The sequence below is a fragment of the Felis catus genome, chromosome D1, assembly GCF_018350175.1.
Source record: "Felis catus isolate Fca126 chromosome D1, F.catus_Fca126_mat1.0, whole genome shotgun sequence".
In the NCBI taxonomy this organism is placed as follows: Eukaryota; Metazoa; Chordata; class Mammalia; order Carnivora; family Felidae; genus Felis; species Felis catus.
Genome location: NC_058377.1, coordinates 30462641 through 30487258, shown reverse-complemented (window position 1 = coordinate 30487258; position 24618 = coordinate 30462641). Strand labels below are relative to the sequence as shown.

Below are 24618 nucleotides of genomic sequence, written 5' to 3'. Positions count from 1 at the left end.
AAGACGGTAATGGTGGTGATGATCCTAGCAGATAACATTTACTTCTTACTATGTGCCAGGCACCTTGCTACATGCTTCAGGTAATCATGTCATTTGATCTCCCAAGAAGGACTTCTCATCCCATTCTTTGAGTTTTGCCTGGACCATAGTGCCTTGACCCACATCAGAGCACTTTGGGCCAGGTTCCTTTCAACATTTATCCTTCCTTGGTAAGCCACATGTTTGCATCTTCCTGTGGCTTCACAGGGCAGGCTAGGAATCCTTCTTCCTCCTTCTGCACACTTGCCTATTCTTTCCTCTGGCCCTTGGCCTCATTTGGTGGCTGGTGTGTGGCCAGTTCTCCCTGTCAAATCTTAGTCATGCTGACTCTTCCTTCCTGGACCCAGTGGCTCACTCCATTCCACCTGGAGAGCGCCGTGAACAGGTGGCACCCCTCCAGCCTGTTCCTGGATCCTTTACTGCCACTAGGGGGTGCAGCAGTGATGGGATGCTTACCCCTGCTCTGGAGCTTTCCTCCTTGGCCTTTTTATTCTCCACCTGTGCCAAGAAGGCAATTGAGAGCAGACAATGTGCTATGAGAAGACAATTCTAGCTCCTTGGAAGAGAACATAAAATACATTTTGTAGTATCTTTTTAAAGATATTATCTTATTTAAAAGATTACATTTAATTCTTCCATCTCCTAACTCTCTACATGACAACCACCCCCCCTCCCCCCACCCCGCCCCAGTGATTTCTGTTTTTTTTGTTTTTTTTTTTTTCCATTTGAGACACTTCATTCCCTCATCTATTTTTTTTTTAATTTTTTTTTCAACGTTTTATTTATTTTTGGGACAGAGAGAGACAGAGCATGAACGGGGGAGGGGCAGAGAGAGAGGGAGACACAGAATCGGAAACAGGCTCCAGGCTCTGAGCCATCAGCCCAGAGCCCGACGCGGGGCTCGAACTCCCAGACCGCGAGATCGTGACCTGGCTGAAGTCGGACGCTCAACCGACTGCGTCACCCAGGCGCCCCAACCCTCATCTATGTTTTTAGAAATGCTGAGAAAATAGGTTCTTGTGGCTGTGGGCCACTTCCCTTGGGTGAGGAGGGCTCTTTTGTGTGACACTCTTGTCCCTGAAATGACTCCTGCATGGCAAAGTGACCATTGCCTTGGGGCCACAGTGCCCTAGAGACACATGCTGAGCCAGAAGGCACTTTAGAGAGGTGAGGGTACAATGATCTCGGCATCGCCACATACTTTCCCTCTCTCCCCTCTGTGCCACAGCATTCCCTATCACAACTCCAGAACCCCTGGTGCTGGTTACCCCACCGAGGTGCCTCACAGCCAATCGGACCCAGCAGGGTGTGCTCCTGTCTTGGTTACCCCCTGCCAATCACAGCTTTCCCATTGACCGCTACATCATGGAATTTCGTGTCGGGGAACACTGGGAGACGTTAGATGGTGCCATCCCGGGCACTGATGGAGACTTCTTTGCCAAGGATCTGTCACAGGTGAGGTGTCCAGCCTTTCCTTGCTGCTGTTCCCAAATTCTGGAAGTGTCATGACTCTCTGGAGTCACTGAACGCTTTGAGTGAGGTGTACAAGTCAGGTGTACAAGGTGTACAAGGTGTACAAGGCTGAGCCATGTGCTGCCCCACACTGTGCTTCCTTTATTCTCAGATCTGCTACCGAGGTCTGGGATCCGTAGATCATGGCAACTGGGGTCCTACAGACTCAGGACCAGTGTTTGGCAGTGGTGACTTTTATTGTCTTGAGGGCTTTTTCCACATACAGATATAAGCTGGAGCCAGGCAGAGCAGGTTAGGAGCCCAGATTGTGTAAATAGACAGTGACCTCAGCTCCCTGCTAGGGGTCTAACTTGGGCTGGGTGAAGGATTTCCCAGAAGGATTGTCTTCTAGCTTTGCCCAGGGAAGGACCCCTGCTTTAACAATTTAGAGTCCCTAGAGGAATATACATATATATATATATATATATATATATATATATATATATGTGTATATATATATATATATATACATACATATATATATGTATGTGTATATATATATATATATATACATATATATATGTATGTGTATATATATATATATATATATATATATATTCCAGCTGACCCTCCACTTTAAACTTTGATGTCTCTCTAGCTGGAGAGAGGAAACAGCTTATTATTACATGGATATAGATAGCCTCATCTATCTTTCTGTCTTCCTTCCCTGGACACTCATTTAATGATAGCATTGGGGCTCCTGAGAGCCTGTGTGAGCATCTCTTTCCAACTCTGCTTTCAGTGCCCTCACTTTTGTAGATTGAAATCTGCCATGGTAGGAGTATTTTTATCATGGAAATTGGCAAGTGCGTTTTTCAAATCAGGAACTTTTTTCTTTTAACCTGAGAGCTGGTTGTTCAACACTTGCAGTATGCCACTGCTCTGGGTACCCCATTCCATGAAAGGTCATTGCAGGGTGGGTGTAGTGGTGGGTCAGTGGCTGTCTCAGATTTCTGGGCTGACAGGCTATTATCCCTGGGACTGTAGGACACCTGGTACGAGTTCCGGGTTCTGGCCGTCATGCAGGATCTGATCAGTGAGCCTAGCAACATTGCCGGTGTCTCCAGCACAGGTACTTGGGCTGGGGGGTTCTCTTACAACTGTGGGGGGTAAAAGCCACGTGGGAATCCCCCAGTGAGATAGCTAAAATGAGGAAAGAAGGCTGAATTGGAAACAACGGAGAGCTCTGGTTGAAGCTGTGAATTGTAGTGTTTCTTAAGGCCCTCTGACCCATTCTTCTGCATCCATGATGGACAGGATTTCTCCAACTAAAGAGCTGCGTTTATGACACTTTCTAAAAGATAGCTGCAGAAAGAAATGTCGCTAATCTCATTATAGTTGTCAAAAATAACTTGACTTAAGTTCTTTTGCTATAAAATCCCTGTTTCCTCCAGTGTTGTCCTCTGTAATGGGCTGGGGCAGTGAACTGGAGAGACAACAGGTCAGCACGTATTTATTGAGTGCCTATTATAAGACTGCTTTATAATTATGGTGGTTTTATTTGGAAAATTACTGTTTGGTGTTGTTTCCCTCTACCCCTTCGTCTCCCTAGATTTTTTTCAGGCTAAATACAGCCAACTCCCTAGCATTTTCCCCATTTATCTTTCTTTCTCTTGGCCCTGGTCCCATTTATACACATCTTTCTCCGCTACAGTTCCTGCCTGAACACAGAAGAACCCCTCCCTTGCCCAGTGAAGTGGCTCCCTAGGTCTGGGAAGAGGCTTTTGCTTAGTGATCAAGCAATGGCACCATTTCCATGGGCACTGCTCACACAAAGACCTCTGGGACCAGTTGGCTCAGAGCTTGGCCAAGAAGCTAATGCAGTAGTACTCACAGAGCTATAGAAGCACCAGAGTAGGCAGACTTGGGGGAGGAGAAGGAAAGACTGAAGTGGCACCAGAGCCCTGGGGCAGTGGGGTGTGACTTCTGCATCATGCTAGGCACCATGGACCTTTCTTTCTTTCCTCCTTCCTTTCCTCCTTTCCTCCTTTCCCTCTTTCTTTCTTTCTTTCTTTCTTTCTTTCTTTCTTTCTTTCTTTCTTTCTTTCTTTCTCTCTCTCTCTCTCTCTCTCTCTCTCTCTCTCTCTCTCTCTCTCTCTTACAAAAGTCCTGCTATAGACACATACCTCTGTCGTGGCTTCCCTCTAGAGAAGAGACCCAGAGGAACAGGGAACAGAGTTTGCAGGATAGAAGATGTGAAGGTTTTCATCAGTGAACTATTCTGTGTACAGGGAAGATTCCCCATGAAGGTGCAGCAACCTCAGCTCCCCTCCCCCCATCTTTAAGCCCCCTGTTCCCAAAAGCTGTAGCATTCATTTGCCAACTCAACTCATCAGTGTGATTTGGGTTATTTTCATCCATCGTTATATCACCATAACAATGGGTTCCAGCCAAATATATCAGACTGCACAGAACCTAAAAAGTGGCACTTACTGTTATAACTGACTTTGAAGTAGGGTACAATAGATGGGGTCTAGTCCTGGCTCCACTAACAAGCTGTGTGGATTTGGGCACAAAGTGAAACTCACTTCTTTACCTGTAAAATGAAGTGGGACCTGTGTTGAATGTCTGTGCTAGCTCCAGTATTCTGAACTTGAGATGACCAGGATGTGCTAACCTTCCCTGTAGAAGTTGCTTAGTTGTGCTATAATGACTTAGACAGATCTGAATTCTGTGGTCACAACCTCTTCTCCGTGCTATAGCATTTTTCCCTCAAGGTACCTTCACATCTACACTCTCATTTTGTTAAGATGACATAGCAGAAGGCAGAAAATACCAACAGGAGGTCAGAGTAGCAGTGTTGTGGTTTGGGCACTGATCTGTAGTATCTATGTAAGCAAGTTGCTCAAACTCTGCCATGACAGTTTCTTTACCTTAGAAAATGAGAGCAATAGCATGTGCTCTGTCTCATTTGAGGGAATCAGGTAATATGCATGAGAGCCCTTTGCAAACAGCAGTAGCCAACTATAGATTATTATTGAAATTATTACCCTTATGGGGTAAGGTATAGATGTGATTTCTTCTTTACAAGCTCTGTAGGTATCACTTGACTTCCATAAACTAGTCTTTTCTGTCTCTTCCCCATCTATACAAACCTCTTCAAGTGCTAGAGTTGAACATGGAGCCTGAGCTTTAACATTGTCTGTTCTACAGAGGTAGGGAAAAATACTTGGGAGCTAGTTGTCAGTGTAGGTGGGGGCTGTTATGGGAGGGAGGTAGGGAGTCATGTGTGTTCCTCGCCCCTCCCTGCAGACATCTTCCCACAGCCGGACCTGACCGATGACGGGCTAGCTCGGCCTGTGTTGGCTGGAATTGTAGCTACCATCTGCTTCTTGGCAGCTGCCATCCTGTTCAGCACCCTGGCCGCCTGCTTTGTCAACAAGCAGCGCAAGCGTAAGCTCAAGCGCAAAAAAGGTGGGTGTTTGCCCCCACCACCCTGCTCTACCTGGCTCAGTTTCAAATGCTCCCCATTGGGAGAGAAGGTCCACTTTTAGCATGGTCTTCCTCGAAAAAAAGGGAAATTGGAATCTTATGGGTAGAACTACCAGCAGGACTTGATCTGGAAGAGGGAGTAAGGAAGAAGGATGCTGGGGAGGGTGTGCTGGGGCCAGAATGAGAGAGAAGGCTGGTGTAGTGGTGGGCACAGGACTCTGGACTGGACCCAAAGATGCCTAACATTGGAAGGGCTTGCTGTCCTATGTGGCTTTGCTCCAGCCCCTGAGGACACCTGAGATAAATTTTGTATCCCTGGCCTCAGTAGGGTCTCTTCCCCTTCTTTTTCCTTCCAGATCCTCCACTCTCCATCACTCACTGCAGAAAGAGCTTAGAGTCTCCGTAAGTGCCCCTGCTGTTGTGGTGTATGGGCAGAGGGTTGAGGGTGGAGACAGGCAGGTGGTTTGTCTCACTCAGCCCCAAGACAAGTGTTTCCAAATTGTTTGCTGTTAACTGATCTGCACGGTAATTTTAAGTTGTCCACATTAACAGAGGGAGCAGTAGAGTGCACAGTCCAAATTAGCAGATAATCTCCTTAGCTTTGGAACGTGTTTGTTATTTTTTTCATCCTAATAGATTTGCGTTCATAGTGTGTTTTGCTTAAGTTAATATTAAGATGGGCTTGCATTGCTTGAACACCCTGGAAATGAAGGTGACTAGACAGAGTGTGGCAGACAGTAAGGGCAGGGCAGAATGAAAGTAGAAATGTGGGTGTTCATTCAAAAAATGGCCAGCACACATTTAGACAGTGGAGAGTTGGCCAAGGTATTTCATGCCAAAATATGCAGCCCATCTGCACCCCTTTTCCTTAGTATTATCTTAGGTGTTTGTGGTTGTTTGTTAAGAGAAGAAAAAGAAGTACAGGAGCAGGTGTGCCCTGCCTCACACTCCGGCTCCTTCACTCACCCCCACAGCCTGTCATCTGGCAAGGTGAGCCCTGAGAGCATCCGCACTCTCCGGGCCCCATCGGAGTCCTCTGATGACCAAGGCCAGCCAGCAGCCAAGAGGATGCTGAGTCCCACCCGGGAGAAAGAGCTGTCATTGTACAAGAAGACCAAGAGGGCCATCAGCAGCAAGAAGTACAGCGTGGCCAAGGCTGAGGCTGAGGCTGAGGCCACGACACCCATTGAGCTCATCAGCAGAGGCCCTGATGGCCGCTTTGTGATGGATCCCTCTGAGATGGAGCCCTCGATGAAGAGCAGGCGCATTGAGGGCTTTCCCTTTGCCGAGGAGACGGACATGTACCCTGAGTTCCGCCAGTCAGATGAGGAGAACGAGGACCCGCTGGTGCCCACATCTGTGGCTGCCTTGAAGTCCCAGCTGACCCCTCTGTCATCCAGCCAGGAGTCCTACCTGCCACCACCAGCATACAGCCCTCGGTTCCAGCCCCGTGGGCTGGAGGGCCCCGGCGGCCTGGAAGGTCGGCTCCAGGCCACAGGCCAAGCCAGACCTCCCGCCCCCCGGCCCTTCCACCATGGCCAGTATTATGGGTACCTCAGCAGCAGCAGCCCTGGGGAGGTGGAGCCACCGCCCTTCTACATGCCAGAAGTGGGCAGCCCCTTGAGCTCTGTCATGTCCTCCCCACCCCTGCATACTGAGGGGCCTTTTGGCCACCCCACCATTCCTGAGGAAAACGGAGAGAACGCTTCCAACAGCACGCTGCCCTTGACTCAGACACCCACGGGAGGGCGCTCCCCTGAGCCCTGGGGTCGGCCAGAATTCCCCTTTGGGGGACTGGAAACCCCGGCCATGATGTTTCCCCACCAGCTGCACCCCTGTGACGTAGCCGAGAGTCTGCAGCCCAAGGCTTGCCTCCCTCGAGGACTGCCCCCCACCTCCCTGCAGGTGCCCGCGGCCTACCCGGGCATCCTGTCTCTGGAGGCGCCCAAGGGCTGGGCAGGCAAGTCGCCGGGCAGAGGCCCCGTCCCAGCACCGGCCTCCGCTAAGTGGCAGGACAGACCTATGCAACCTCTGGTGAGCCAAGGGCAGCTAAGACATACCAGCCAAGGTATGGGCATACCCGTGTTGCCTTACCCCGAGCCGGCTGAGCCGGGGGGGCACAGCGGCCCCAGCACATTTGGCCTGGACACCCGGTGGTACGAGCCCCAGCCCCGGCCCCGGCCCAGCCCCCGGCAGGCCAGGCGCGCCGAGCCCAGTTTACATCAAGTGGTGCTACAGCCCTCCCGGCTCTCGCCTCTGACCCAAAGTCCCCTGAGCTCCCGCACCGGCTCCCCTGAGCTTGCCGCCCGGGCCCGGCCCCGCCCGGGCCTCCTGCAGCAGGCAGAAATGTCGGAGATCACCCTGCAGCCACCGGCCGCTGTCAGCTTCTCTCGCAAGTCCACGCCATCCACCGGCTCCCCTTCCCAGAGCAGCCGCAGCGGGAGCCCCAGCTACCGGCCCACCATGGGCTTCACCACTCTGGCCACAGGCTACCCCTCCCCTCCGCCAGGCCCTGCAGGGCCTGTGGACAACCTGGATGTGTTTGGACAGACGCCTTCCCCTCGAAGGATGGGGGAGGAGCTGCTCAGACCAGAGCCCCCCCCACCGCCATTACCTACTTCAGGGTGAGTGTGAGCTGGTTTCTCCTGCCCACCTCCACCTGGTCATCTTCCACCCCCCATTCCTTACCTGCCCTCCACCCCTTCCATCAACCCAAATGACAGGGCTTGTCTGGACATGGTGCAGCATCCCTTCGGGAGAGTTCTGGTCTTGGCATCAACAGGGTGTGGTCATGGGGTTGAAGGTGGGGCTTACCTGCCCAGGTACCCTGCCAGGAGCATGAGGGATCTCCTCTACCCAGCCCAGAGATCTCAGGAGGCCCCCAGGGTGATGCGGAATGGACACACGTGGGCAAGGAGAGGAGGGTGTGGTGTGTCCGAGTGAGGGGTCACCTCAGTTACTCTTAGAGTGGAGAGCTCTCCATATCCCCGTGATCCTGGCTTTGGGGGTGGTTCCAGGGTTTACCCAGAGACCTTGTATCCAGCCTCCTTCCCTTCCCTGGGCTGTCCTCCCTGCTAAGCAGGACCCTGAAGCCTCATTTCCCTGGACCACCAGGCCTGGGGCTCCTCTTCCCAATCTCCTGCCCATAGCAGCCTAGAGAGCGCCGGGCCCCTCCCACAGACTCTCCAGGGGGCGCATCCTGGAGGCTGGGAGCAAAATCTCAGGCCTGTGAACTGTGTGCCCGGAGCCACATACCCTACCCCAACCTGTGTGCCTCGCAGGAAGCCGCAGACAGACAGACAGACAGACAAACAGACAAGCTCCTGCGACCAGCCTGCCTGAGAGGGCACACACTAAACTGTAGCAGCTGGTATTCCAGGTACCAGAGTCAGCCTGGATGCCCGTCTGTGCCTCTCTTTCTCTCATCTTTCTTCCCTGGCCCTCCTCTTCCTCCTCCTCCTCCTCCCCCTCCCCCTTCCTTCCTCCTCAAGTCTGGTTTTCTGTCTGTCTTTCTTCCTTCTCCATCTTCTTTGGGTTGGCCTGACTTGCTCCAAAGGGCTTACCACATCTCTGTAGTGCCCCCGGTCCCTCCTGCCCTCCCTCCCACTCTCTCTTTCTCTCTGGTTCCGTCCTTTGGTCTCTTTTCTTGATGTGGCCGCCTGTGCAGGGGAGCAGAGTGTTCCAGAGGAGGCTGGTCTGGTGGTAGGCAGGATGGGAGGCGGTTGGAGAGGAGGGAGCCCAGCGCCCTTCCCCTGCCCCATGCACTCCCACCCTCTCTGGTACCTGGAAGTACAGCCTCCCCTCCCACTCCCCCCTGCTCCTGGCAGGTGGAGAAGGTGGAGGAGAGTTCTAGCTAGGACGCCAGGCGTGGCGCGCCCACGGGACCCCGTGCCTCTGTCTGTGCAGGAGATGCTGTGCGCCGCAGCCCTGTCTGTGCTTTGTGCAGCGCCCATCTGCCTCGTCCATCGTGCCGTCTGGTTCTCTGTCTCTCTCCTCTCCTTCCCCTCACCCCATTCTCTGGCCTCGCTTGTGGTTCTCTGGCCCCTGTGCTCCTCCCCTCCTCCCCTCTGGGTGTGCGTGGGTGGTTTCCCCACGGCCCGTGTTGATAACTGCTTTGTTTCTGATTGATCTCAGCTATCTGGGCAGTGTTGTCGAGACAAGCCTCTCCTCAGCTCAATAGGTAAGGGAGCTCCGCGGCTGGGGTGGGGCGGGGGGGTGGACAGGCGGACGGGGCTTCGGCAGGGCCATCGCTTCCTTTACAGGGGAATCCAAACCATGTCCCCTCACCCCCTCTGTGGGCGGCAGCCTCTGCTGCTCTGTTCCCACGGCTTCTGGGTTCCCCACATCATGCTGCTCCAACAGCCTCACCAGGCCACGCTCGGGCACCGCCTAGCTGCAGCTTCTGATTCCCACCCCACATGCCAAGCCTGTCCCAGAGCCTCTCTGCAGTTTTCCTCACTCAGATCCCTGCTGCCAACACACCCAGGGCCTCCCACAGAAGCCCCCTGAGACCCTGCATGTATCCCAAGGGGCCTAGAATGCCTAAATCTGCTTTGCATCTCTGCACCTCTGGAAACGTCAGGGCCACACTCATATCCAGAAACAGACCCCTTTCTGCCCTCAGGCATAGCACCACCCCCTTCCTTCCTAGACCCCGCAGAGACTCAGATCTTCCCCTCGGGTTGCTGGTCCCTCACAGTCTTCTTGGGATCTTACTAATATTCTCAAGGAGCACAGGGTTGGGGTGTGGCCCAGTTCCTTCCCTCAATAGCTGGGTCTTCCTTAGGACCAGGTCACCTGTAGTCCTGTGAGGGCAAGGGCAGGGAAATATCACCACTTCCCATGTTCCTTGCCCTCTATAGCTCATTCTTGGTTGTTACAGGACTGAGATGTGGACCTCGCCCTCAGGCTTACATAGCTTCCAAGGTCCCTGTAGTAGTCACTCCTGATCTCCTTGGGTCACAGCTCTAGGGTCTTGGGAGGATCTTCCCAGGGAGAGAGGACAGGCTTCCCCTGGGCAGGAAAAAATTGAGCAGTAGAGCACTGTGCTCTGCTCTCCACTGAGGTTGGTCCTCTTCTGGAATTCTCCCAGGTGGAAATCTAGGAACTTGGGCATTTTAGAGGGGTATTGAGTCCCTTACAGAGGCTTAGGGTCACCTGAGACTCACTGTCTCTCATGGTGACTAAGATACTTCTTTTTTCCATGGACGCCATTGGCTGTACTTCTGGGAACAAGCAGTGTGGAGTCAGGAGAGCCTCCTGGTTTCTCTAGGTGAGAAGCATCTGCATCCCTTGCCCACCTAGTGATGTCAAGGGAGGCTGATTATCCAAATTCAGAACTATAAATCTTCAGTCATAAGAGTGGCCTCCCATAAGGAGGACTGGGATGCTGTGCCATTTCTTTATGATCTGTAGCTATAAAATTGTAGCAGCCAAGAGGCCCTGGGATCGTGTCTGCTGCTGGTTGGGTGCCACAGTGCAGCCATTAGTACTGGAGAGAGCAGGGAGGGTGTCAGGAAGTAGTTATGAGCCTTCCTTCATGAGGAGCCTCCTGTGGCCTACTGGGTGGGTGCTCCAGGGGATGGTGACTGGACCATCCTCCACCTTCATTACTCTCTCTCCCTGAACCCTAGTTATGACCCCTCTGTCACGCCCAGAGAGGTGATAGCACCAAGACCAGTTCTCACTCCACTCTTGGAAAATGCCTGGACCTCATTCCCCATTGTTACTGCCACTCCCCTCACCCAGCTGTTGATCCCTGTCTCCACAATGTCCCCACTGCGCCAGGTCTGAGAGCTGAGCTATCATACTCTCACTGCTGTGGCAAACCCAGAAACCAAGGGCAGCGACGAGGGAGATTTGGTTCCTTGGGGCCTGGCCAGTATCCCCAGCCTAGGAGAATAAAGTGCTTCCTGCAGCCTCGGAGTTAGACCTTGATGGTGCTGGGCAGCAAGAGCCACCGCTCACTCCTGCTTGCTGAGAGCTCCCTGGGCGCGGTAGCTGCTGGGGCCATTGGGAAGCGTCAGGCTCCTCTTCAGACGCTGTCTTCATGCTGCGCCTTTGCATGTGTCTCCACTCGGTCTTGCTTGGAGAAGATGTGACACGTCTTGTCTACGTTCGTTCTCGCTCTGTTCCTGTTTCCTTCAGTCTCTCTCCTGTTCCTTTCCCCCAAACCTGCAGTTGTCTTCCCGCCTCTCCTCCTCCTCTCTCTCTCCCCTTTTTCTCCTCTTCCCAACTCCCACCTCAGAGCGGGGAGTTGTATTGAGTGGACCTGCCCCTTCTGTGGCCGTCTGGGAGGCTGGTGCTTCTCTCGGCTCCCTCTCTCATACCAGTAGCAACCCTCTTCTCACACCACCCTTGAATTCCCTGTCCTGTTAGTGCCAACTTTGGCCTCTAATCAGGTGGGTCTGGGAGGATGGATGGGCCCCCTTTTCCTGGGTGAACTGCAGGAAGGAGCTCCCATTTGGAAACAAATCTCTCCTGAGTTCTGAGGCCAAACACTGAGTTCTGACCCCACTAGAAAGTGGGGTGGATGCTGGGTGGACGCTGACCTCCACAATCCTGGCTTTCTGCTTTGTATATGGAGAATGAAGTGACCTTTTTCCTGGCTATGCCTCATATGTGAGTGGATTTTATCAGCCTCTGCTCTAGTCTAAGGTCAGACAAGCAGAGTCTGCTGTCAGGCAATCATGAAGAGGATGAAAACGCTCCTTAAATCACTGCCTCTGCTGACTGGGACGGGCAGCTGCAAACTGTGTTGGAATGGTCAGCCCTCAGGGCAGTAAGAGTGGGAAATGTCCCATGGATTTTAACTTTTCTGTCCTGTGGCTCTGCCTGCTTTTTGAACCTTTTTGACGGTCTTTTCTTCACTATTCTGGGTAAGCACAGAGCTAAGCAACCAAGGCCTCTGGGCTAAATGATTGTGATTTGGGTTTCATATGGATTTTATGAAAAGAGAGAGAGAGAGAAAGTGAGAAAGTAAATTCCAGGCATTCTTTGGTGGTTCTGAACTGCAGAGAGACATCACTGGGACAGAGCACTGGAGATTAGGGGAAACCCCATATGACAAGGAAGATCCAGAAAATCCCTTAGGCTTTTAGACCTCATATTCTTACTTCCTGGGAGAAGGGGAGCCCCAGAATTTGCTGGATTTTAGAAGAATTGAGTTTGGGAAGAGAACTGTGACCTCCATTTCTTGGAGAGCCCAGGGTTGGATGCTGTTCTAACAGGGTAACCTACTGGTCAACCTCAAATTCACGTACCAACTTTATTCCAGGGATAGGATGAAGTTGCTTAACCCAAGCTTCCCACTGTCTTGAGAGACACCATCACCCAAATGTCATTATCTGATAGTTCCTGCTGTGAGCTTGACTGGGGATAAGGTCACCCTTCCTAGAAAAGAGAGGCAGTTTGATTCCAAAAGGCTTTACATGATGCAGGCAAAGTTTGTTGGACCACATTCCATGTGTCTTTTCTGTATAATTTGCTTAAAATAAAGATCCATTTTACACCCCACCCCTTCCAGACACACTTGCTTTTATTTTATTTTTTTCTCCTGCATCCATAGAGTGTCTTGGTACCTCAAGGAGCCTTCTGTCATGTTTCTGTGTTTGAGCCCTGAGCCCAAAGCAAAAACAGGTGGACAGCAGGTGTCCTGGAAGGGCTGGAGCTTGGCTGTTTCACAAGGGAAATTTGGCTTATCCTTCTCAATGGATCATTACCGTTTGGGAATTTTTGCTTGAAGATATAGCATCAGTCAGCTTTTTCCAATCCCTGGTCTGTCTTACCCTGACTGTGCCACTGAAACAGAGATTGTCAATGACTATAACAGCAGGGCACACTGATTTCTCAGGTGAGGTATGGAAGCACTGTTTTTCTTCTAGATAGATTCCGTACCTGTTTTCTTTAGGAAGAAGTTAGAAGAGCAGTTTAGCCTAATGTTGAGAATCTTAGCTCTATCACATAATAACTGGATTATCAGACAAGCTGCTTAACCCTCCACATTCAGTTTCTCCCTATGAAAAAAAATAGGATCAGTATAGAATATACCTTTTAAGGTTGTTGCAAGGATTAAAGAGAACTATTGTAAAAAACATAGATCAGTACTTGACATGGTAAGTGGTAAATAAATGCCATATAAGGGAAATGATAAAAGTAATGATATGTTAATTTTCATATATCTCTGGATGTTTTACCTGGCTTGGAGAATCCCTAGGAATTTTTGGGCACCCTGAACCAGTTTCTCTTATGCCCTCATAGGTCACCCTGGATTATGTCATTTAAACACTGCTCTCTGGGTCCACTTGCTTGTCATATGCCTCTTCAGACCATGCATCATTCACCTTGTGTGGTCTTTCTGAAAAGGCTGGCCAAGACCAGGGGAGAGGTAAACTGAATGGGCAGATTCATACCTTTGATTTTCCTTTTAGGCAGCTGAAGAAGTTCTAGTCAAGGATGAGAAGGGGGTGAGGACATTCTACCAGCAGTGCAAAGTCATGCTCCCTCATACCCTGGCCATCTCTACCCTTTGCCTGCCTTCCAGATTCCCTGGCAGCAGCACCTGCTATATAGGATCTCTGTGGGTAGAGTTTAAAAGAGGAGGGGATGGGGAATTGGTGGGTTGGGGCTTTGGGGATGGAAGACTGACTTCTATTGGTCAGTTGGACTTCTCTACGAGATGAGACCATGTGTTGCCTGTGTGTGCATGTAGGTGGGGCCCCCTAGCCCTGTGCTATCAGGGGGAAATCTACAAGTTGTTTCTGACCTGAAATTTGGAGGAGAGTCTTGATACTTTATTTACTAAAAGACTGTGGACTGATGACATCCATCAAAGAAGATGGAGGTTGCTTCATTGCCAGTTAATTCAGGAAACCCCAGAGACCAGAGTCTTATCAACAATTAGTCTGTAAGTTTTTTCTTCCTTCATCCCCACAAATGTGGCCAATACTGGAGAGATGGGGCTGCAGACCTCCCATCCTGCTGTCATTTGTTGTTCGATCTCAAATTGCTTGTTGCTCACCACTGGGGACTTCTTTTCCCCTCACAGGGTTGGCTGTCCTACTCCCCTTTAATCAGAATTTACCCAAAACCAGTTGTGACAGAGATGGAAAAAGGAGATGTGGGGATTGAGGAAGAGTGTGATTCACCTCAGCCCACCATGGTCCTAGAATGTCCCTACTTCCCTGATGGTGTGCTAAAGCCAGCACCGGCGGGAAAGAAAGAGCGACTCCTCTCTCTCTCCCTTTATTCCTCAGGCTCCGAGTTTGGCTTACTTTGAGAAGAAATGACATTTATAACATACAAGTCTTCTAGATTTGCTTTTATGACTTTTGAAAAATTCTCTCCAGTATGCACAGATTGTCACAGACAGTCCATCCTCCCAGCTACCTTTGGTTCCCTTTGTCACATGGGCTGCACAGGCTCCAGTCAAATTGTGGACTTTGTTCTAACCTCGTAGTTGATCCATCAGGCAAATGACAGCATCCATTCTGCAGCTGGGGGAGAAGGAGAGACTGATATACATGGTGTCTCTCCCAGCCCTGGTTTCTCTACTGAATCTTAAAATGTAGACATTCACTAGACACTTGCTACTGATGGCAAGGAATTTGGACACTAACCATCATAATCTATTTTTACCTTTTATTTGCTTACATGGCTGATGGCATCTGAGCCTAGATTGCAGAAGGTCAGGGAGACACTCCTGCTGAAATGTTGGTAGATGGCAAGTATCTGTTACTTTTAGCTGCTGGGGCTCCGCCTGCCTTTTATAGATGGAGAGGAAGAAGCCCAAAGAAGCTGGGTTTTATGTACCTCCATCTCACTTGATATTGGGTTTCTCATTTAGACCTGGCCTTCTCTTTTTGGAGGAGGACAATTAATTGGGGTGGGATTACTCACCTACTGCTTTAATCTGCCTTTTTACTTTTCACTTAAAGGTCTTGCTTGTGAGGATTTCTGAGAGCTTTGGACATTGAAGCTGCTTTCTTCTCTGACCTTCCTCCTCCATGTTTGAGTGATATGGGCTGGGGCTCACTATTAAAGTTTCTCTCTCCCTCTCTTAGGTCTTCTGGTTTCCATCTGAGGTAGGCCTCCCACTGCTGGAGCTTTCTACTGGGTTTTCTCCCTTCCAGGAGCAATCAAGAGGCTGATGTCAAGGAAACATTGTGGATACCTGGGACTCCATAGAACTGTACTCTGTCCTCCTGTGGGTCGGCTATGTGGTTTTCTTCCAGCCCCTCGTCAAAAGCTTCCTTTTCTGGGAGCTGACCTGTGCCTCTCTAATTGTCCCTTCCAGAACACATCCACCTGCACCTGGGCATGCTGCTGCACCTGAGAGGCTGGAGGCTCTGAAATACCAACGGATAAAGAAGCCCAAAAAGTCATCCAAGGGCTCTTCGAAGTCAAAGAAACGATCCGGTAAACAGCGGATTCTCTCTTTCCAGTTCTCTCTGCCTTTATTATGGGATTGTTTGGCTCAGGATCCCAACCTTGGGTTTTCTCTAGAATTAAAAAAAATTTTTTTAATGTTTATTTTTGAGAGAGAGAGAAAGAGAGAATGACACAGAGTGCAAGCAGGGGAGGGGCAGAGGAGGGAGACACAGAATCTGAAGCAGGCTCCAGGCTCCAAGCTTTCAGCACAGAGCATGATGTGGGGTTCAAACTCATGAACTGTAGATCATGACCTAAATAGCATATTTTTTTTAGCATAAATACCATAAATAGCATATTTTCTTTTTTGTAATATCCCTTTTGGAAATATCCCTATCTCCTTATATATTTCTTCTCTATTATTTCAGACCTTTTAGTTGGACATGGGAATTATGGGGTCCTACTCAGTGCTTAAGGGACATTGTGGCATGGACCCAGCCTCTGCTGGATGACCAAACTTTTCTCAGTGAGATAAAATGAAATCTTCTTACTTCGTATAAAGGACATTTCCATTGAAATATGTCTGTTTATCCACCAGTGATAGATGGCTTCTAAGATTGTGCAAAATAATTCAGCCCTTTTTTACACTTAGAAAACTCTTTAATATTTATCATGTACTTTTTACCAATAGTTTTAGGAATCTTATGATAGGCTGTCAAAAAAAGACAGCTGCACAGTTTCCTTGCAGATCTTTAATAACCACTAGAGAGTAACTTTCTTTGGAGACTGGGAAAGTGTCCTGCAGAGGCCCCTGGACTCTCTGGAAGACAGTGAGCACTTGTCTCTCAGTTAACCTTTGGGTGGTGCTATTATCCTATTAGTTTATAGATGGGAGTCCTGAGGCAGAGAAGAGGAAGAAGCTTTTTTTTTAGGGTTTGGGTGAGAAATTGAGCCCAAAGCTGAATGTTCAACCTATTTAAGCTCATTGCAGTTGAAGACACATGTACCCACCTACGTACATATCTATTTTTTTTTTTAACAAAAAGAGCCACATCAGTTTTTTTCCCTCTTGTTCTGTTACAGTGTCCTGTGCCCCATAATATGTTGATGGCTCCCAAATGTTTTTAGCCCCAGTCTCTTCCATAAGCACAAGTCTCATATTTCCAGTTGTCTGTTGAACATGTGCTTAGATGTTTTATAAGCCTTTGAAATGTCCAAAATAAAGTTATTGATTATCCTTTCCAAATCTACATCTCTTCACTTCTCCCCCAACCTCACAAATGGCACTGCTGCCTACCTCACTGCTTGGGCTCCTTCAGCCTTTGCTTTTCTTGCTCTCACGTGTCCTGTGCAATCTACTTGGTAAGGTCTGCGGGCCCAACTTTTACAGTATATCCTAAATCCACCTTAACTGCTAAAACTAAATTCTGAGTTACTCTCATCCCCACCCTGATTATTCCAGTGACTGCCTCACTGGTTATCCTGCTCCATCCTCGCTCCTTCTATAATATATTCTACACCCAGAAACTGAAGTGATCTTTAGAAAATGTAATAGCATCCTCTTTCAGCCATGGCAGTGTGCACACACACATGCACACATGAACACATGAACACACACCTGATTAAAACCTTCCAGAAATTTCCTGCTGCAACCAGAGCAGATTTCAAACTGCTTACGATACTCTTCTCTGTCTTTCCTGTCTCTGTCCTCTGTTCATTCTGCTTCATCTGCAATAGCCTTCTGTCTTTGAAATGTGGCACATTGGCTCTTAACCCAGGGGTTTCACATTTGCCCTTCCTTCTGTTGGTAACACTTCTCCCTCGGAGCTTCAGAAGGCTCCATTTAAGACTCAGGCATGACTCCTTCCAAGAGTAGAAGTGTGCATCAGTCATTGGCTCTCACATGGCCCTGTTTTCAGCTTTCTTTGTGCTGCTATCAGTATCTGAAAATTTCATTTCTGTATTTTTTAAGTCTGTAATGTTTGTTTCTTCCTCCTCACCCCACATTTAAGTATAATCTTCTAGAAACCCAGCACTTTACTGCCCTTTCTGCAGAAGGCCCATGAGGCACAGGAGTGGCCCTAGAAGTCTTGGAAGCGCCAGGCCTGGTTCTATTGCAGGGATTGAAATCTTGGGCAAAGTCCACCATTTCTGGGGGGGGCCAGGGGAGGGGTGAAAAAATGAGTCCCAACCCATTCTTAGATACCTTGATCCCCAACACCTAGAATGAGGCTTGGTACCTAAGTGGCACTAAAAAAGAAATACTGATATTACTGTAATAAAAATAAAAGTATTTCTAGTAACTACTAGATAACAGATTTAAACAAATATACTAAATATTAAATAAAAGATTAAAAAATGCCAATTGACTAGACCTATCCTACTATCCTACTTTCTCAGCTCAGTACAAGCAGGGAGCAAGTGTATGTGGTTGGTTACCCATATAACCAACATGGGGATCTCTGCTGTAGTGGCCTCCAGGCCCTGCTACACTCAGCGATTCTCGCTGTCATACTAGAAAGCCAGGATAGATGTCCCAGCAGATGAAAAAGGTGAGTGTGTGAGGTGACAATCTTCCTTTTCACCCACTTTATTTTCTTCCCATTTGTTTGGTGCACCTGTTCCCTTCTCTCTAGACGGTTCTGCCTCCCAGGCTCAGCAGCTTCCAGACTCCCAGGTTCTGTGGCCCGATGAAGCCGTCTGCCTCCGAAAGAAGAAGAGACACTCTCGGCCTGACCCTTTTGCCCGCCTCTCAGACCTGTGCCACCGCCAGCTTCCAGAAGACCAGACAGCGATTCTCAACAGCGTGGATCATGATGACCCTGGCCATGCCACCCTGCTGTGACACAACACAACTCTAAGTGTTCCCTGAGTGGCAGTGCTGGGCTGAGGGGCAAGGGAGGATGAGGGTGTGCCAGCAGGCGGGCAGTTTCTGGGGCTGCTCTGACCTTTGTTCTGTTCATTCTGCCTCTGACCAGAGTGGAACCTCTGAATCCTGGCCATCCGGTCTCACTTTCGGGACAGAAGGCCAGGGGCAGACCTGTAGGTAGAGATCAGAAAGTGAACCAGGGACAGGGAGAGATCTGCCTCCTTCCCACCTCTCCCCTCTTTCCTGGCTTGATTTTTCTCACCTCTTCAAATATCTTTGGAAGTGAAGAAGGGGAAAGCAATGGCTTTTACTGCTCTCTGCTTGTGTTTCAGTTTCTCAAATCCTTGAAGAGGGCTGGACTTCCATCCCATCTTCCAAATCTACATATATATAGATATAGATACAAATGCATATGTATGTAGTTTGTGGGCTTCTCTATGTATATATATGTACATTGAAGCAAAGTGCTGTTTATTTCTGTGGTCAGTGAAGGAAGGAGGCAGAGGGCAGCAGACTGCTGGGGTTTGTGAGTAGGACTGGCTGAGAGCCAGCTGGGCATCTGATATCCGTCCTGGGTATTCTTCCTTCTGAAACAGGATTCATGGCTTCTCAGCTGAACTCTACCTTCTCCTGTCCAGAGCAGAAATGGGTCTTCCAATGCTTTCTAGCTGCCTGCTTTGGGGGTTCAGCAATGAGTTACCACAGAACTAAACACAAGCCTTTATTTCTTGGTTCCTGGGTGAAGAAAGGGTAGCCAGCAAAGGGCCAGACTGGCATCTTTCTTCCTTCCACAGTTTGTCCCATGCTGCGGAAGTAGAAGCTGCTTAGCAGTGGGGCCAAGAAGCAGGTCCTGATGCACAAACTCGAGCTGATTCGTCAGTCCCCTTTGGTCCAGCCAGGGCCAGAAGCCCTGTGGCCAAAGGGCTTCCCGTTCTGGAGCCATCTGTTCTGAACACCAAGCTGCCGCGGCTCTATTTATATCCTGCCTCTGGCTCGGCACCCTCTGGAGTGCTGCTCCAAAGGCACTGATTGGATTCCTCCTTTCCTTTTGTGGGAGCTAATTCCCCAGATTGATTAATTGCCACTTGTGGGGAGCCCGCCTGCGTCTCCTTTCCATCTCTCCACATGCTGCCTGCAGACTCTTCTTTGCCCTGGGCCCTCCTGCATTCCGTGGACCCAAGCTCCAACAGGATGGGATCACATGAAGCTAGGGTGCCTCAGATTTCCAGATTCTGGGGGAACTCTGGATCCCCTCTCCCCTCAGTTTTATTTCTGTGGAACTGGCTGAGGCAAAGGGATGAAGGTAGAAGGGTGATAGGTAGGGGCCTGGGTTCTGGTCCTTTTTCTGCCAAAATCTTGTCCTAGTTCAAACTATTAGCACCCAGAAGTTTCTGTGCAGTCATCTTACAGTGACTAAAGATGCATCTCCAGTAAGATAATGGTGCTGCCCAAGAGCAGGACAGAAGGTCCTGAAGATGGATAGGGGTGCATCTGCTCTTTCCCTTCTTCTTATGCAGGAGCCTGTGTTCTGACTACCTGGGAATAAAGGTGGCTGTCAGGTTCCTTGAAGTATTTCCTTCTTGGTGCTGTTGTCTTGGTGGGTTTGGGGACATCTACCTCTCCCCAGTTACCTGCTTGGATGTTGGCCAGGTCAAAGCTCTAGAGGCTTCTGCTGGTCTCACTGCAGTTGCTACTGGTTTAGCCCACATGACCTCAGCAAGGGGGGCTCTGAGAGCTGGGGAGCTTCTCTCTACTGGGAACTTCCATCTTAGGGAATGGATTCTTCTCTGCCACACAAGCCCCGGTGCTTCCTTTCTCTTGCCTAGAGAGTGGGGACCAACTCCACTTTTGGGGTCTGGCTACATGCCACATAACCATGGTTCCTTTCTAAGGGCAGTGAGTCATGGTGACAGAGGTGGGAGAGGGCAGTTTCTGGCCCTCATCTTGTTGACTGCCCCGCTGCTCTGGACTGGGCCTTGCACCCTTGGGGTGGAGCCTCGACCTTCTGGCCAATGCACATCTCCTGGCATCCAAGACCACTTTACCACCAGGTGGCAGTTCCAGCAAAACAGAAAAGCAGAGGTCGGGTGACTGTCTGCTTTTCAGAGGCAGCACTACCTCTGCCACTGTGCCCGATAAGTGACTCACTGAGTACCTCTCCTAGGGCGTGCAGGGAATGGACATGGGTCTCATGCCAAGTCAGTTTGAACCCTCTCTGGGCATGTTGTTTGCCAACCAGGGTGGATCCTGGATGAAATGTGAATGTGGGATGCCAGGGCTGAAGGACTTCAGGGTGAATTGGGCCAATCTTTCTGAGCCCTGTGCTTGGAATTCTAGGTCTTGAGCTTACAGAAGAGGAGAAGATGGGGTGGAAGGCTTTGCCATTTTAGGGTGTCCTACAAGACTGAGAGCCTATCTCTGGGCTGAGGTGCCTCAGACTACAGCTGTGCTTTCCCAAGCGAGCCATCTCCAGGGACCCCCAGTGAGCCATATCCAGGGCTAACAAAGGTGCTGACTCCTGTCTTCTCTTCTTCCTCTGGCAGTGCACCTTACCTCAGCGCATCAGACCAAATGGTTGGAGCTGTGCTTTTTTGCTGGCCACTGAGTGGCAACTATGCTGGGACATCCCTAAGGCTAGGGAAAGGACACATAGCCAACTTAACCTTTTGACAGCCTCACACTCATTTCTCCTCCTAAGAGGGCTTCCTTCTTGTGACAGTGTCCTTGAAGGCCAGCAGCCTCCCTGCAGCCCTGGGAGCGATTTCAGTCCTTCCTTTAAGGGCTGTGGTGGAAATTGGCAGAATACAGTCCCCTTTGTCCCTCTGATGGAGGGTAAAGATGTCACAGGCACATGCTTCCGTGCTGGGTGTGTGCGCATGCGTGTGAGGGTGTGGTTGTGAACATGTGCATGATGGGGGTATAGCCTTTTCTTGGGACCAAATGTCCTTTGTACTCTGCACTTGAACAATGGCGATGTGCACTTTTGAGCTTCCTAGGACTTTCGTGCTCCACTCTGTGGGTGATCAAACGTCCTCCAGACTTCCTCTTTTATGGTCTGGTAGCTTTGCAGAAGAAGAAACTCAGATAAAAACCTATTCTTGTGTCTCAGACTTTTGCCTATCCATTCATTCCACACCTTGACTGGAAACTGATTGTTTCAGGGTTAGGTGATTCTCAGACCAGGGAAAGGATTAAATGATTCTCAGAGGAGCCTGAGGCTGAAAGCACTTAGGTGGATCTGAGACTACAATTGTTTGAGGGGGAATAAATGAGCAATAAGGAGAAGGTGAATCCTGTTTCTTGATTGCTGGCTGACCACACTGAGTGGGTTTCATGGCTTGTGTGGGGCCTTGTGTGTGTATCATTGTTAGTGGCCCAGCTCAGCACATGCTGATGAGTCCTGCCGTCATATCTCCCTTGTGACTTTCCTTGAGAGATGGGGGGTATGAGAGGCCTTGGGAGATTCCACTTTCTCTATAGGCAGTCTGCTTCATCCCACAGGGCTGGTGAGGTCTGTGCCCCATTTAGAAGAGGGGCCTATGTCCCATGATCATGCTCTAGGGGGCATCTCAAGCAGGGGTAGACTGGGGTGAGTAATTATTAATATTTTTCAGTGCTCTCTGTCTTTATTTTGATTTGGGATCTAAAATATTTAGGATTAAACTGATTCCAGTTGTTTCTCTGTGTCCTTTTTATGCAGAAGACACTGGGTAGGGTTCAGATGTGGAATTTCCTGATGAGTTTGGTTTTTGTTTTAGCTCATTTGAGTTTTTGCTGAGTTGACAAAACAGTAGCTTCAAGGGAGAAACAGACTTCACCAAGTCAGGGTGACTTTGCCACTTCCCAGGATTAAAATCCAGGGCTGAGGTGTGCGTGGCTGGAGCTGTTTCTTCCAGTTTTGTTAGAAAAGCCTTCTGTGGGGTTGGGGTGGGCTGGGGGGCGGGGGGAGAATTGTACATAAAGTACATTTTATTACTACATAGAAACATAAGGAAAGAGAAGCTAATGGTTAATCTTGGGCTTGCTTTGCTTGCATGTAAAGGAGCTTTGGGCGCCATCACAGGGATTTCTGGGGAGCAGCAGGAAAGAGTCAAAGGGTAGAGATGGGTGGGAGTGAGGGGCAGCTCCCCTGAGTGCATCCCTACTTCTCCCCTGGGGAAGAGTGCACATTTTCACCAGCCATTCTAGGCCAGCTCTGCCTTCTTACCTTCTCCAAAATAAAAAGGAGGCAGGCTCCAGCAGGCTATAGGCATGGAGCCCCATAGGGCTATGCTTATTGCTTTGGGGAGAGGGTCTAGATCTAAACTGAATGAGGGAATTGATCAGATGGGGTGTTTTCAGGAAGGGGATTTAGAGAGTTGGAGCATAGAAAGGAGGTCGAATTCTTTAGCCAAGTGTCTATAAGGCTGGAAGGGGAATAGAGATCTAGGTTGATCATGGACTAGAAGGTGGGGATCCTGGGATAGTACAGTAAGGCCAGAGCCAGGGGACATCAAATCTTACCTTTCTCTATGGAGCATGTGATAACTTAGTTACTCCTAAGGGTGCAGTATACAAGTCGGGGGTCATCCCAAGAAAAGAAAGAGGAGCAATTGCCTGGGATGGGGCAGGCTGGGGAGTGGTAGCTTTGAAGATCATTTGTGGGATAGGTGTGGAAGACTGTTATAGTCATTGAAAAAAGACTGTGGAGTAGGACCTTAGCGCATAGGCCCAGACTGGATCTTGGAAAAGATCTTGCTTCATAGCTGGACTTCTTCTAGAATTAGCCTATAACACTAAGTGCCCAAACCAAACATGGACATATTCTCTGTGATGTATTTCAACTTCATCTGTTTGTTTTCAGGGGTTCCTCAGGCCCAAAGCTGGGAGACTTGTCTTGAGATCCCCATCATATTGCTAGCTCTGTGTCAGTAGAGAAAGAGGAAGACTCATTCTCATGAGCTTCATGTGTTTGTGTTCATAAGCAGCAGTGGCAGGTGGCCTTTTCCTTCTCTCCCATGATCTTAAATTGCTTATAAGACATTGTTGCTAGTGGTGGAGAGGAGGGATTAGGGTTGCTTTTGCATTTGTCATCTTTTCTTCTTGGGGCACAGAGACTGCCTTCAGACCATGAAGCCACCCAGTGGCTTCATACCTAGAGGTTTTGTCCTCCTCACTTTCTCCTCCTTTGACAAGGTGAGGCCACCAGTCTGATTGCCATAGAAGGATGAGAGAGTTTCACCCTGAAGTGAGACCAGCTATTCCTTTGTCCTCTTTGATGTCTTCCTCCTTTCAGATCAAGAGGCAAAATTAAAAATCTCTTCTTTAGAAGAAGTCAATAGGGACCAAAGCTCAGGTTGGACTTCAGCCCTCTTAGCACCTTGATGTTTGGTTAGGGAGGGGTATCCATTGCTATCCCTCCCTCAGACTAGTTGTGAAACTACACTGGTCCAATCCTTTATTTCTGGCTCCCCCCACCATCTGTACTTTCAAATAAGTCTTTCATGAACAAATATAACATCCCCACCAGATGTTCTGTGTTTGGGGGTGCTGAGAGGGTAGAAGTGTTTTCTAACCTCATTTTAAGCTGATCAAATAATTCCCAATAGATTAAGTCTGATCCAAAGACAGACCTAAACCCAAGGGTTTCTGGGTAGGATAAGGAAAAAATAAGCATTAGTGCACATATCATTAGTGCACCACACCTTATAGAAGGAAGAGTCAGAGTATCTTGATTAATAAATACTTGGGTCGGACCACAGCCAGCAGTTGAAATCATGTAGGTATTCCCTTCTGTGGTGGGTATGTAATAGCAGTTAGGGCTCCTGTATAGGGCTGATAGAATAATTGCCAGTTTTGGAGCACTGGCTGGGAGAGCTAGATTGGGGAGTTAGAGTGGTACAAATTCTCAGTTCCTATCCCTGGTCCCTTGGCTGTTTGCCTTTCCACTAGATGGGGACGTGAATGGCTGTCTGGGCCTAATGTTCTTTTTGGTCTTGAAGAAGTGAGCTCTGCCATTCCCACCTCTTCCTGGATTTCCTGGATTCATTTTAGGAACTAGGGCAAGCTTTCCACCTCCATCCCACATACATACCAGTTAGGTCTTTCCTTCCCCACTTCTTTATGGCTCCAGGGATCCTGACCTTGTGCATGGTTTATGATGGGGAGGTGGTTGGGTAGGGAAGGGAATCTGGGAGGGGAGACAGTTTGGGCTGGGAGGCGTGGTTACATTTTCAGCCTTAGAAATACTGAAAGCATGCTTTTGGGCGATGTGTGAGGTTTTCACGTAGTAGATGAAAGGGGCAAATGTTGACCCTCCTCAGGGGTGATGAGGGCTTAGGGGCTTTTTGCTTCCTTTGGTCCTAGGACACCTATAAAAATTCATTTCTGATGGAGGGGAGTAAACCCCTCATGGTTAT

At 49.4% G+C, this 24618-nt stretch overlaps 1 protein-coding gene across 3 annotated transcripts in view; it reads left to right on the top strand.

Moving 5' to 3' along the window:
• The window catches only part of IGSF9B (immunoglobulin superfamily member 9B), a 51059-nt gene extending 29160 nt beyond the window's left edge, over positions 1-21899 (top strand). For 2 of the 3 annotated variants that reach the window (XM_011286471.4, XM_019811574.3), the window contains exons 14-20: positions 1268-1494; positions 2539-2623; positions 4804-4965; positions 5340-5385; positions 5958-7607; positions 15278-15399; positions 17988-21899. In XM_011286471.4, the coding sequence (XP_011284773.2) occupies positions 1268-1494; positions 2539-2623; positions 4804-4965; positions 5340-5385; positions 5958-7607; positions 15278-15399; positions 17988-18196 (2501 nt within the window). In that variant the 3' untranslated portion in view covers positions 18197-21899. Of the gene's footprint in view, positions 1-1267; positions 1495-2538; positions 2624-4803; positions 4966-5339; positions 5386-5957; positions 7608-9117; positions 9164-15277; positions 15400-17987 lie in introns of those variants that run through there. The other variant, XM_019811575.3, reaches the window with a different exon arrangement.
• Positions 21900-24618: the final 2719 nt, after the last annotated feature.